General features: G+C 46.4%; 1 protein-coding gene across 5 annotated transcripts in view; it reads left to right on the top strand.

Moving 5' to 3' along the window:
- The window catches only part of SCAF4 (SR-related CTD associated factor 4), a 314,126-nt gene that overhangs the window by 162,856 nt on the left and 138,487 nt on the right, over positions 1-12,783 (top strand). For all 5 annotated transcript variants that reach the window (XM_030202137.1, XM_030202136.1, XM_030202135.1 and 2 more), the window contains one exon: positions 1,123-1,313. In XM_030202137.1, coding sequence (XP_030057997.1) covers positions 1,123-1,313 — 191 coding nt within the window. The remainder of the gene's footprint in view (positions 1-1,122; positions 1,314-12,783) is intronic.

Raw genomic sequence — 12,783 nt, 5'->3', positions numbered from 1 at the left:
CTTTCAACTATACCCAAACAATACCATTTCTACTAGGGCTGCATTTCTTAAGTAGGCTGTGAAAACTGTAAGGCTGCTTATAGCTATTCTGCATGAATTTTTAGATTCTTTATCAGTTTAAATTTTGTACTTATTTTTATTCTTTATTTACTGCTGCTTTTTTATTAAAATTTATAATCACGATTAACCATATGATTAAAGGTATGCTCCTTGTGACTCTGAGCACTGGAGAGTTGTGGCTTGCCCACAGTCACAAGAGCTGCAGTGGGGAAAATAATGAATAAATAACATACCTTTAATCGTGCAATTAAAATTTTAATTGAAATGCAGCCCTTATCTAAAGCAACACCAACGTTCTATGAAGCCTCCAGCCGGAAGTGTGAAGGGGGCGAGATATCCAGTTTCCCTATGAGTGTCTGCCCCGCCCTCTCTGTAACACAGTCAGTGAAGGAAAAAAGCAGAGCACGAAATCAAATCGCTGGCTCTGTAACAGTGAAGGACTCAGAGGGGAGAGGGGAGAGAGGCCAGAAGGCAGGGACACACACACTCCCACATGCACACAAAAGAAAACATTGCTAGCCCCCGTTTCATTTGCATCAGAAACGGGCCTTTTTTACTAGTTTCTACATAAAATAAGCTTTTCAGAATTGTAGATTACCTCCCCAAGTTAAATTTAGCTAACTTTTTTTTTTTTAATGATTTGCTTTATAATTATATGTCATTGTTCACAGCTCTTTTTTTTTACCTCATACCACAACTTTTCAGTCATTTGTTCTGTCTTTTCTTCATGGGTAGCCTATAGATCTACGTACAACTGTAATTTTCCTCTGATTTTCAAAGGCCTTTCACTGAATGATCCTTTGTCAGCTCTGCATGTAGAGAGTGAGAACAAGTATGGCATGAGAATTCATGGGTTAAAGTACGCTTCACAATAAAGGTTATCTCGTTTTCTGTCTTGTATGACCTGTGTGTTTGGTTGCACTTTAATTTTTCCCAAGATAGTTTTCAGAGTGTCCATGAATTGAGCACTAGAACAGTGTTGGAACCTGGCAAAAATCAGAAGCTAAAGGAGTTTGCTGATGAGTTGTAACCTGGACTCTGAATTTTTTCTTAAATATATAGATCACCAAAAAGAAGAAGATCTAGATCTGGTTCCAGGTCTCGAAGGTCACGTCACAGACGCTCTCGTTCACGATCACGTGACAGGCGCCGGCACTCGCCAAGGTCAAGGTCGCATGAACGCCGTGAACGAGAGAAAGAGAGAGAGCGCAGGCAAAAAGGTCTTCCTCCAATGAAATCTGAAATTGTTAGTGGTGAGTCTGTCTTTTAATTTTTTTTTAATAGATTTACTGATTTTGTTATTACAACCACTTGGATGGCTGTATCTCTTCTGTTTGGAGTTAAAAAAAAAAAAAAACAGTAATAAGTTTACCCAATGTCCATGTTTGTAGAATTTGCTGATAAGTTGTTTGCTAAATATCAAAAATAGCATAATTCTCATTGTCCATGCCAGACTAGTTCAGTTGAGTGGGCTATGTCTCCCTGCCAGCAAATGGAGCCAGAGAAACAGTTTGGAGCTGACTACACTTCCCTTATGGGGGGGGTGGGGGCGGCTGGTAGTGTCTTCATTTTACTAGTATTGCTTTGGTTCTAGCAGGTGGTGCAGTCACGTGTCCTGGTACAGCAACTATGAGTAGGCAGCTTCCGAGAAGGCTCTAGGTCTGAATTCCTAGTAGAGCACACAGGGAATCTGGGCAGGGCTGCATGCAGCAGTCCTTTGGGGCTGATTCCAGCTAATCTGTTTCCAAGGAAGGGGGAGGGTATAGGATTGGCAGAAGCCAGTGCACAGAGCCCAGGGATGCTAAATCTGATGGTTTCGGGCCTCTTCTGGCCCCCCCACCCTCCAATCCTTGTTGAGCTTGTGGTTGCAGTTTTTGGAAGAGGAAGAGCAAACAAGAAAAAAAAAGCCTTCAGTGCATCCCCTTCCCAGACTACCTCCTGGTCTGCTATGGTACTGTATCTGGGGTCTGAAGTGATCACTCCCCCACCTGCCTACCTTCTTCCTCTCCAATTGTTTCGAGTATATCTGTGGGGAAAAAGGGTGGCGACACTGCAGATAAGACATGGTACTTCAGCATGTCAGTGCATTTGGACTTGCCTGCAAGCAAGTAGGCACCAGCTAGTGAGTTAGATGTTTTCCCTCCACTTGACTGAAGCCTAACAGATGGCTTGTGATGCTGTGTAGGCATTTTCTTTCTTGCTTGGAGTTTCCAGACTAATTTAGTTCACGTTTATCCACAGAGCTGCGAAGCATTTTGATCAAGTATTTTGATTTACCTTTAGCGATCCCTTAAGAAGACTTTAAGCTGAAACACGGCCCGTCTAGGGCCATTTGGTTTATCCCTTCACAATTTGTGGACTACTGCTTGTGAATTTTGAAATTTACTTTGTGGACTATTTGTGAACTTTGCAATAGACTTTTCAGTTTTTGCCTGTGTCTTTCTGGCACATTTCTCCTTTCAACTTCTTTTTGGTTCCCTCCATTTGCTTCCATTATGTCTCAAAGTAAAAGGAGGTGACACGCTGCAGCTACATCATGACAATTCAACATGTTAGTTGGTCTATTGACCTGTCTTGGCAGCAGGCAGGCAAGTAGGTGCCAGGCGAGTACATTCTGTGGAGGCTTACCACCCATCCCAAAGGCAAAGCTGTAGAGGTTCCCTAGATTGAGCTGTGGCCTGTGCAGTGTATGTAGAGTAAGACATAAGTGCTTCTGTTTTGATGGGATCATCAGCCTTTTTATTGCCACTTTGGTTAAAAATACATAAGTAAAGCATGCTGGGCTCTTTATCTCCGTTTCCCTCTGATAGAGAAATAAAAGTTCATGAAAGCTTACATATCCACCCTCAGGCATGGCATAGTCTCGACTGGCTTAGTATTTGAGCAACTCTAGATGACTCTTGGATGGGCCATGAGAAATATTAATCTGTAGGAGGATTCTGTATTCCTGCTCCTCCTTCCCCTCCCCCTCTTGGTTTCTCATATATCAAATAGGTGATCAATCCAAAAAATTAAGAGTTTACAATCTAAAGTAAAGTGGTGATACTTAACTGCCTATATAAAACCACCTACAAAATAAATTTCATTAATTACAATTTAACATTGTTTTATTAAAAGCTTTTGTAAAATTGTTCAGTCTGTAGTTTGTCCACTGTTAGATTACTGTAATGGTTTGCTAATGGGGATTACCAGTAACCTGCTGAAGACGCTATAAGTAGTTCAGAACGCTATAGCCCGAGTGATTAAAGGAAGTTCTTGTTATGATCATGTTACTCCAATTTTGAAATCACTGCATTGTCTCCCTGTAAAATTTTGCATAGAATTTAAAATTTTATTTCTAGTTTTCAAAATATTGAATGGCAATATGTCACCAACTCTTAGTGCCACTCTAAGATGTTATCAACCTACTCGCTCTCTGAGGTCATCTCAGAAACAGCTACTTGATGTACCTTCATTTCATCAGGTTTATTTAGAAGAATGCAGATCATATATTTTCTACATCAGTGGTCCGAAATTATGGAATGCTTTGCCCATTGAACTTTGCTCAATACAAAATATGGACCAGTTTAAAAAAAGCATTGAAAACTCATTCAGGCTTTTGGTTCCTCTGATGTATAAATTATTTTAATACCGTGTACATTTTAATCTGCTGTATGATTGAATTGTAGAGCTTTTGTGTAGTTGTGTAAACAATTTTTGCTTTTTTAATATTTTGACTGTGATTTGTTCCCCGCTTAGACTTTTAAAGATATATTGGGTTATAAATAAAGGTTTAGTATTACCATTTACTTTCTGCTATAATCCTATATAATGAAACGCATCTCTAACATTCTGAAGCTGACTGCATGGCTGAGGCATTCCTGCTCTCTGTATCCATCTCCTGAATTGACATCACGTACTTCTGGGTTCGTCACAAGCAGAAGTGGCCAACCACACGAGGTTTCTCAGCTTCAGAATGTTGGAGGTGCATTATATTAAATAGGATTGGTCAGTTCCTTGAAGCACAGCCAGCGTCCTGCACAGTAACGCTCAGACACCGGGGGGGGGGGGGGGGGGGGAGGTATCTCTGTCACACACACAATCTGTCTCTCACACACTCTCTCTCACACAGTCAATGTCTTTCTCTCACTCTCACACACTGTCTCTCACACACTGTCTCACAGAGAATTTGTGTCTCTCGCACACACTGTATCTGTGTGAAACACACTCTCATTCTCACACACACACACTCGCACCCAGATTCTCTCTCTCTCTCTCTCTCACACACACACTTGCACATTCTCTCTCACACACAGTCACTCTCACATACACTCTCTCAAACATACACACTCCGAGGAAAACCTTGCTAGCGCCCGTTTCATTTGTCAGAAATGGGCCTTTTTTGACTAGTAACTATATATTATCCCATACACTACCTACTTATGAATTCAACTAATACTACAGTTGCTTTGTTGCCTGTCCAAATTATTCTCAAACAAGAAAATACTATTCTTTAACATAACAGGATTCAGCTATCATTCAGTCCTCCGCTACTGTTGGATCTTTAAGCAAATCTCCTTGAATTCACATTATCCCCAATTTTTCCTTGGGACTTGCAAAAAATTACTTCTTGTTCAATGGATCAATTGCTCCAGTGTCGTATCAGTCATGCTGCAAGGTTGTTAATGGCAAACTATTCCATACAGATTAATGCCATGATGTATGTCTGAGCTCTATATGTTGCTGTGTTTTGCCATAACAAAGTCTTCAGGAACCGACTCATACAGACCGTTTCACATTCTTGGGCCTCTACAGTATCAGGGGATTTCCTTTCACCCTTACTGTAAAATGTATTACAAAATTCTTCAAAATGACCCCACAACTTCCCTTAAACAACAAATCAAATACTTGTTGATTTGGGAAGACAGGGCCAACATCTTATTGAGAAGGCTGATTTTTTGATAGTTGAAGAACCAGTTCTTCGAACTATTTATATACTCCCAAAAATAAATAAATCCCTTACCTCACACCCTAGAAGATCCATAGTGTCTGCCTGTAGATCTCTCTTGGAATTTTATCCATTTTTACTGATAAATTCTTATGTCCTTTTGCTAGTAAAATTCCTTCATATGTTTGTAACATTAATATTTTGGATACCATGGTATGTACTACAGATATGATTTTAGTCACATTAGATGTGGAAAGTCTCTATACTAATATTCCTTAGACTGAGGCCATTGAGATTATTAGAGAAACTACTACTACTATTTAGCATTTCTATAGCACTACAAGGCGTACGCAGCGCTGCACAAACATAGAAGAAAGACAGTCCCTGCTTAAAGAGCTTACAATCTAATAGACAAGAAATAAAGTAAGCAAATCAAATCAATTAATGTGTACAGGAAGGAGGAGAGAAGGGTGTAGGTGGAGGCGAGTGGTTACGAGTCAAAAGCAATGTTAAAGAGGTGGGCTTTCAGGCTAGATTTAAAGGTGGCCAAGGATGGGGCAAGACATAGGGGCTCAGGAAGTTTATTCCAGGCGTAGGGTGCAGCGAGACAGAAGGCGTGAAGTCTAGAGTTGGCAGTAGTGGAGAAGGGAACAGATAAGAAGGATTTATCCATGGAGCGGAGTGCACGGGAAGGGGTGTAGGGAAGGACGAGTGTGGAGAGATACTGGGGAGCAGCAGAATGAGTACATTTATAGGTTAGTAGAAGAAGCTTGAAAAGGATGCGAAATCAGATAGGGAGCCAGTGAAGCGACTTGAAAGAAACCATCATTGTTAGGGACTTGAAAGAAACCATCATTGTTAGGGATTTTCTGCTCAGGATACCAACTGAATTGAGTTGGCAACAATATCCTTGACTAAAAATTGTTTTGCATTTAATGTGAAGTATTACCAACAAGTTAAAGGCACAGCTATGGCTGCTACAATGGTCCCTTCCTAGGTAAATGTATTTCCTTATCAGCAGCAGATGAATCCATTAACTGATGGGTTGTATCCGCCTACCAGCAGGTGGAGATAGAGAACACTGAAAAACCACAGTGACCCTTGGACGGCTAGCCCCATCTGCCTTCAGTATTTCTCTATCTCCCAGCAGGTGTGGACATAGTTTGATCAGCTCCTGGATTTCTGCCTGGGGTGGCTCCTGTGCTTTGCCAGTTGAGCAGGGGTGTTATGGTGGTGGTGCCCACTTTAAAGGCAATAGGTTCGCCCTTTCCCTGCCTTACCCATTCCCCCCTCCTCCCGGAGTCCCTCTGTTGCTGCCTGCCTCCAACTTTCCTCACAATGTAAAAAAAAAAAAAAAAAAAGTGCACGCTTGTACAGCGTTGCTATTTCTGAGGATTTCTCCAGTGATTCTGGTTCAGTGCAGCTTGACCGGAGCTTGTTGACTCGGTCTTCTGAGGTGAGAGTGGTGCCCAGCTCCTCCGGGGAGGTTCCCGCGGACAGCGATCTGAGCGGGGTAAGTTTGGTGCGTAGCCGCCATTTTATTGCTATATTTCCGCCCAGTCGAGTGATGGCTGCTGAAGGAGTTAAGTGCCGCTCCCGTTGTGGTAAATGTAGGTCAGCAGTGGGGCTGTGCAAAACGTGCTCCGTAGACGCTCACGCTAGTACGAGCATGTCAAGCGATGACTCTTCCCGCACAATGGAGCTGGCAGCAGGCACCATTTTGGAAGCGCCGCATGTCTCGACCCTCGCTGAGTGCAGGGGGATGCCTCATTTAGAGGCTGCTAGAGGAGCTCCAACCTCCGTTTCTCCTAATTTGGGGGCGGAGGGTCAGGGTGAGTTTTTGTCCCCTGAGTTTGTGCTACTAATGCATATGACCATGCTGAAAAGAGCTCTGCTGCAGGTGTCTGACACTGTGTTGCATTCTGGATCCCCTCCAGATGTTGATGCCCCGGGGATGGCTACAGATGTTATTTCTCCCCCCCCCCCCCCCCGAGCGTTGGAAGGACGCTTAACGTAGACGGGTAAATTCCCCGTTGGAAAGTGGCACATCTCCCTTGTCTCCCCCCCCCCCCCCCCCCCTCTCATGGTCAGGCTGTGAGGAGTCTGAGGGATCTGGCAGGCTCTCATGGATGGATGATCCAGATGAGGGTGCCGGTTTGCCACTGGATTTGGATGATCCCAATGCGGTTCGGATTTTCCACCGCGATGAGCTGCCAGCTCTCATTACTGAAGCCTTGCAGGCCCTCTCGATTGATGATCCTGCAGAGGGCGATGCCTCCTCTGTTAATCTTAGGATGGCGAGCACTAGGAAGCCTACTCGGGCTTTTCCTGTGCATGACTCCATCCAGGAGCTTATTTCAGCTCAATGGTTTGACCCCGATGGGCCTTTGAAAGTGGCCAGGGCTATGGGTCAGCTTTACCCTCTGAGTGAGGAGCACTTGACCTCTTTTGGGATGCCTAAAGTTGGACGCATTGGTCACGGCGGTGACTAAAAAGACCACCCTCTCAGTAGAGGGAGGGGTCGCTTTGAAAGACATGCAGGACCGGTGGCTTGAATCCGCGCTGAAGCAGTCCTTTGAAATATTGGGCCTTGCCTTAAGGGCGTCTATTTGCAGTTCCTATGCAGCCTGGGCCTGTCTTTCCTGGTTACAACAGGCGGTGGAACAGCCCGCGGATGATGCAGGGGTCCCTCTCTGAGGTTGCCCTGCGGATGGAGTCGGCCCTGTCTTTTTTGGCTAACGCCCTTTATGATCTGGTCAGAGCTTTGGCTAAGCAGATGTCTGTGGCGGTTTCTGCCTGCCGCCTTCTTTGGCTGCGGCATTGGGCGGCTGACAAGGCCTCTAAGCAAAGGCTGGGGAGGTTACCCTTTTGGGGCCTTCTGTTATTTGGAGAGGAATTGGAGAAGATTGTTAAAGACCTGGGGGACTCTCAGCCCCAGCGGTTACCTGAGGATAGGCCGAGGCCTTCTTCCAAGGGTCCTGTGTTTCCCTCCTCTTCCAGACCTCGCTTCCGAGAAGCTCGCAGGTATCGCCCGGGGCGCTCTGCTGGGTTTTCTCAACGTGCCCGTGCAGAGGAACTCCTTTCGCTCTGACAAACGTTCCGCAGTGGCAGGGCCTCGGCCAGGAGTTCAGGGGCGTCCTCCACAATGATGGGACGCCGGTGCACTCCTTATTCCTGCAGTAGAAGGACGGCTTTCCCTCTTTCTCGAGGAGTGGACCAAGATTACCTCAGATCAGTGGGTCCTGGACCTGATCAGAGAAGGTTACCGATTGGAATTCGGTGCCCTGGTGAGAGACGTGTTTGTGGAGTCCCGATGCGGCACTGCCGTCAAATGGGCAGCAGTAGAGGAGACCTTGCAAGTCTTGCTGCACCTCGGAGCGGTGATCCTGGTGCCTCCCGCCGAACGCGGCTGCGGTCGCTATTCCATTTATTTTGTGGTGCCTCGAAAAGGCAGGTCTTTCAGACCAATCCTCAACTTACGAAGAGTGAAAGAGGCCCTAAGAGTATGACACTTTAGCATGGAATCACTGCGCTCCGTCATTGCGGCCGTACAGCCAGGAGAGTTTCTCACATCTTTGGACCTAAAAGAAGCGTATTTGCACATTCCTATTTGGCCCCCACATCAGCGGTTTCTCCGGTTTGCGGTGTTGGGACAACACCTCCAGTTTCAGGCCTTGCCTTTCTGCCTATCCACAGCTCCCCATACCTTTTCCAAGGTATTGGTGGTTGTAGCTGCCTGTCTCAGGTGAGAGGGTATCAGAGTTCATCCTTATCTCGACGACTGGCTCATCAGAGCGGATTCGGCAGACGAAAGTTGTCTTGTCACAGCCAGAGTGGTTACAGTCCTGCAGGCTCTAGGCTGGGTGGTCAATATACCCAAAAGTCACCTGACCCCCTCTCAGTCTCTCGAATATTTGGGGTCCGGTTCGACACGGCCTCGGGGTTTGTCTTTCTCCCCGACCAAAAGCGGTGCAAGCTTCAAAATCAGGTCCGTCTGCTCCTGCGGATGCCTCACCCGCGAGCTTGGGGCTTTGTCCAGCTGCTGGGGTCGATGATGGCCACTTTGGAGGTGGTTCCATGGGCGAGAGCGCATATGAGGCCTCTGCAGATTGCCCTGTTTCAACAATGGTCTCCGATTTCACAGGAATATCATCGCAGACTAACGTGGTTCCCTGCGGCCCTGCTCAGTATGCGCTTTCTTCTTGGTGCCTGGTGATAACGGATGCCAGCCTTTTGGGCTGGGGTGCGCATTGCCAGGGAAGCTATGCTCATGGTCAGTGGACAACCGTAGAAGCGGGGATGGTCCATCAATCGCTTGGAACTGAGAGCGATATTCCAGGCTCTTATGGCTTTCCAAAAGACTCTGAAGGGGCTTGCGGTCCGGGTCCTGTCAGACAACACGACAGCGGTGGCGTACATAAATCATCAGGGCGGCACTCAGTGCAGGGCCCTGGCCGCGGAGGCCGCTCAGATTTGCCAGTGGGCCAAGCTCCACCTGCAGCTTCTGTCAGCAGCTCACATAGCAGATCAGAGCAACGTGGAAGCCGATTTTCTCAGCAGGCATCAAATCGACCAAGCGGAATGGGAACTTGCAGAAGTTTTTCTTCAGATTTGTTCCAAATGGGGGACACCCGGAATGGATCTAATGGCGTCGAGTGCAATCGCCAAAGTCCCTCACTTTTTCAGCAGAAGGAGAGATCCTCACTGGGCGGGGTTGGATGCACTGGCTCAACCCTGGCCCTCGGGCCTCCTGTACGTGTTCCCTCCTTGGCCCTTGATAGGGCGAGTTCTCCTTCGGATTCGACTACACCGTTGATTGGTGATTTTTATCGCTCAGGACTGGCCAAGGCGTCCGTGGTATGCAGATCTCCGTCGGATGATGATGGAGGCTCCATTTCATTTGCCTCTGTTGCTGAACCTGTTGGTTCAAGGTCCGGTGTCTATGGAGGATCCCTGCCGATTTGGTCTTATGGCCTGGCTCTTGAGAGGGCGCAATTGAGAGACAAGGGCTACTCTAACAAGGTCATTTCCACTCTCTTGCAGGCCCGCAAGCGGTCCACCTCCGCAGCTTATGCTCTGATCTGGCGCAAGTTTGAGGCGTGGTGTGTTTCAAAGGCGATCACACCCACGCGGGCTACAGTCACGCTGGTGCTGGACTTTTTGTAGGAGTGCTTACAAAAAGGTCTGGCTTACAATTCCCTGCGGGTTCGTGGCAGCATTGGCATGCTTTCGAGGGAAAGTCTTGGGCTTATCCCTTGCTGCTCATCCAGACATTGCCCGATTTCTCGGAGGGCTGCTGCAGCTCCGCCCTCCAGAGCGGTCGCCTTGTCCGGCCTGGAACCTGGGGTTGGTGTTGAAGGCTCTCCAGCGTTCGCCTTTCGAGCCGCTTATGCAAGTTTCGGAGAAGGATGTGACTCTCAAGACAGTCTTTTTGGTGGCCATGACATCGGCTAGACGCGTGTCTGAGCTGCAGGCGCTGTCCTGTCGGGACCCTTTTCTACAATTCTCGGAGTCTGGAGTAGTGGTACGTACAGTGCCCTTCTTCTTGCCTAAAGTGGTTTCAGCATTTCACCTGCTTTCAGGGTGGTCTCTGCCTGAAGCATTTAGGGCACATTCCACGAGAGTGATTTCCTCCTCGTGGGCTGAAATGGGAGCACTCTCTCTTCAAGAGATCTGTAGTGTGGCTACTTGGGCTTCTCAGCTCTCATTTGTCCGGCATTACAGGCTGGATGTTGCAGGGAAGCAGGACGCGCATTTTGGAGCGCAGGTGCTTGCTCGCGGAGTGGCATGTTCCCACCCTAAGTAGGGAGTGCTTTTGTACATCCCATCAGTTAATGGATTCATCTGCTGCTGATGACAAGGAAGGGAAAATTAGGTTCTTACCTTAGTAATTTTCTTTCCTTTAGTCACAGCAGACGAATCCATGATCCCTCCCTGGCTGACTTTGTTGTTATTTGTTCAGTTCTTTCATGCAGATATATATCTCATCGGGAGAAGTTGGAAACCAGTTTTCAGAATTTCTACATGCTGTTTTATTACAAGAGGTTGAGATCGTCCCTCCTTTGTGTGATTATTGCTCCTCTTCTGGGGCGTTTGTTCGCGGTGAGGAAAGTTTATGTTGTTCTACCTGTGATTAAGTACTTAAGTAATGCAACACTGGGAAAAGACCAAGGGTCCATCAAGCCCAGCATCCACGACAGCAGCCAATCCAGGCCAAGGGCACCTGGCAAGTTTCCCAAACGTACAGACATTCTATACATGTTGCTCCTGGAATTGTGGTTTTTTCCCAAGTCCATTTAGTAGCGGTTTATGGACTTGTCCTTTAGGAAACCGTCTAACTCCTTTTTAAACTCTGCCAGGCTAACCGCCTTCACCACTTTCTCCAGCAACAAATTCCAGAGTTTAATTAACGCATTGGGTGAAGAAACATTTTCTCCTGTTTGTTTTAAATTTACTACACTGTAGTTTCATCGCATGCCCCCTAGATTCACTCTGCTTTGGAAATTTCAAAATACTGAAGGCAGTTGAGGCTAGCCGTCCAAGGGTCACTGTGGTTTTTCAGTGTTCTCTATCTCCACCTGCTGGTAGGTGGATACAACCCATCAGTTAATGGATTCATCTGCTGTGACTAAAGGAAAGAAAATTACCAAGGTAAGAACCTAATTTTCCCATTTTGAACATTTTGAGAAGTATGTTTCAGACAACATTTTTCAGAAACACATATGTTTTTGGAAAAGACTAGTAAAAAAGGCCCGTTTCCGAAACCAATGAAACGGGCGCTAGCATGTGGCTTTTTTTGTGTGTATGTGTCACAGAGTTATTTTGTGTGTGTGAGGGTGCGGTGTGTGTGCAGGTTGTTGATGTGTGTCTTTTTTTTGTTTTGTTTTTTGCTTTGGGGTTTGGGGATGTGCTGTGCTGTCCTTGGTCGCTGTTTGCTGCTGGCTGGGTCGCGGGTAATCCTTCCAGCTGGGCCGCAACTTGTCCTGTTCGCCCACGTCCCAGATGGTGACGGGCACGTTGTTTTCCGGCTCCTCTGACTCCATGTCAAGCGATCCCAAATATAGTCTGTGCTATAGGCCCTCTGGCGCTCTTCAGTACTGGCATTAGGCATTTAAAAATTTCTCTCTCTCCCCCCCCCCCCCCCCCCCCCCCGGTCTATTTTTGCACATACCTACAGCAGGAATATTCTTCTCTCGTTCAAGTGGTGGTTCTGTGCTCTCCATGCTGCACAAATAATGAGCCATTCTGCTGGGGAATGCTCCTCCCTTATTGTCACGTAGTTTCCTCTGATTGGTCCATCTTACGTTGCCTAGTGTTGCCTGGGAACGGTGTTGTGATGGTCCTTTGTGTTTCAGAATGTTGAGGGTGTTTTTTCTGATTGGTCCGTCATGCGAGGGCGGGGCAGAGAGACATGGTCAGTGTTGTGGCTTCACCACCATGAATCCATGAACCCTTCAGGGAGTGACTGAGTGACTTCAGAACGTTGTCTTCAGAACGTTGAGGGTGAGTTTTATTATAGTAGATATGTAGATCTTATTTGGAAAGGGAGTATATATGAGCTTGATAGATTTCACTAATGGCTGAATAACCTTGATGGAAATCTACATTTTCAGATTATAGTACAGAGTCTTTTTCAGTGCCTTTGGCTTTTCTTTTCATTTATTTTTATTCAGGTTTGTTCTTTGTTTAAATAAAAAAATAAACCCTTTTTTTTTTTTTAAGTGATTTTTGCCTGTGTTTGTTTCCTTTGTTTTTGATGAGGGCCGGTTTTAGGCCCTGGCTTCGCTTGGGTAATC

This window comes from Microcaecilia unicolor, chromosome 4 (assembly GCF_901765095.1).
Source record: "Microcaecilia unicolor chromosome 4, aMicUni1.1, whole genome shotgun sequence".
Taxonomy (NCBI): Eukaryota; Metazoa; Chordata; class Amphibia; order Gymnophiona; family Siphonopidae; genus Microcaecilia; species Microcaecilia unicolor.
This window is presented reverse-complemented; position numbering and strand designations above follow the sequence as displayed.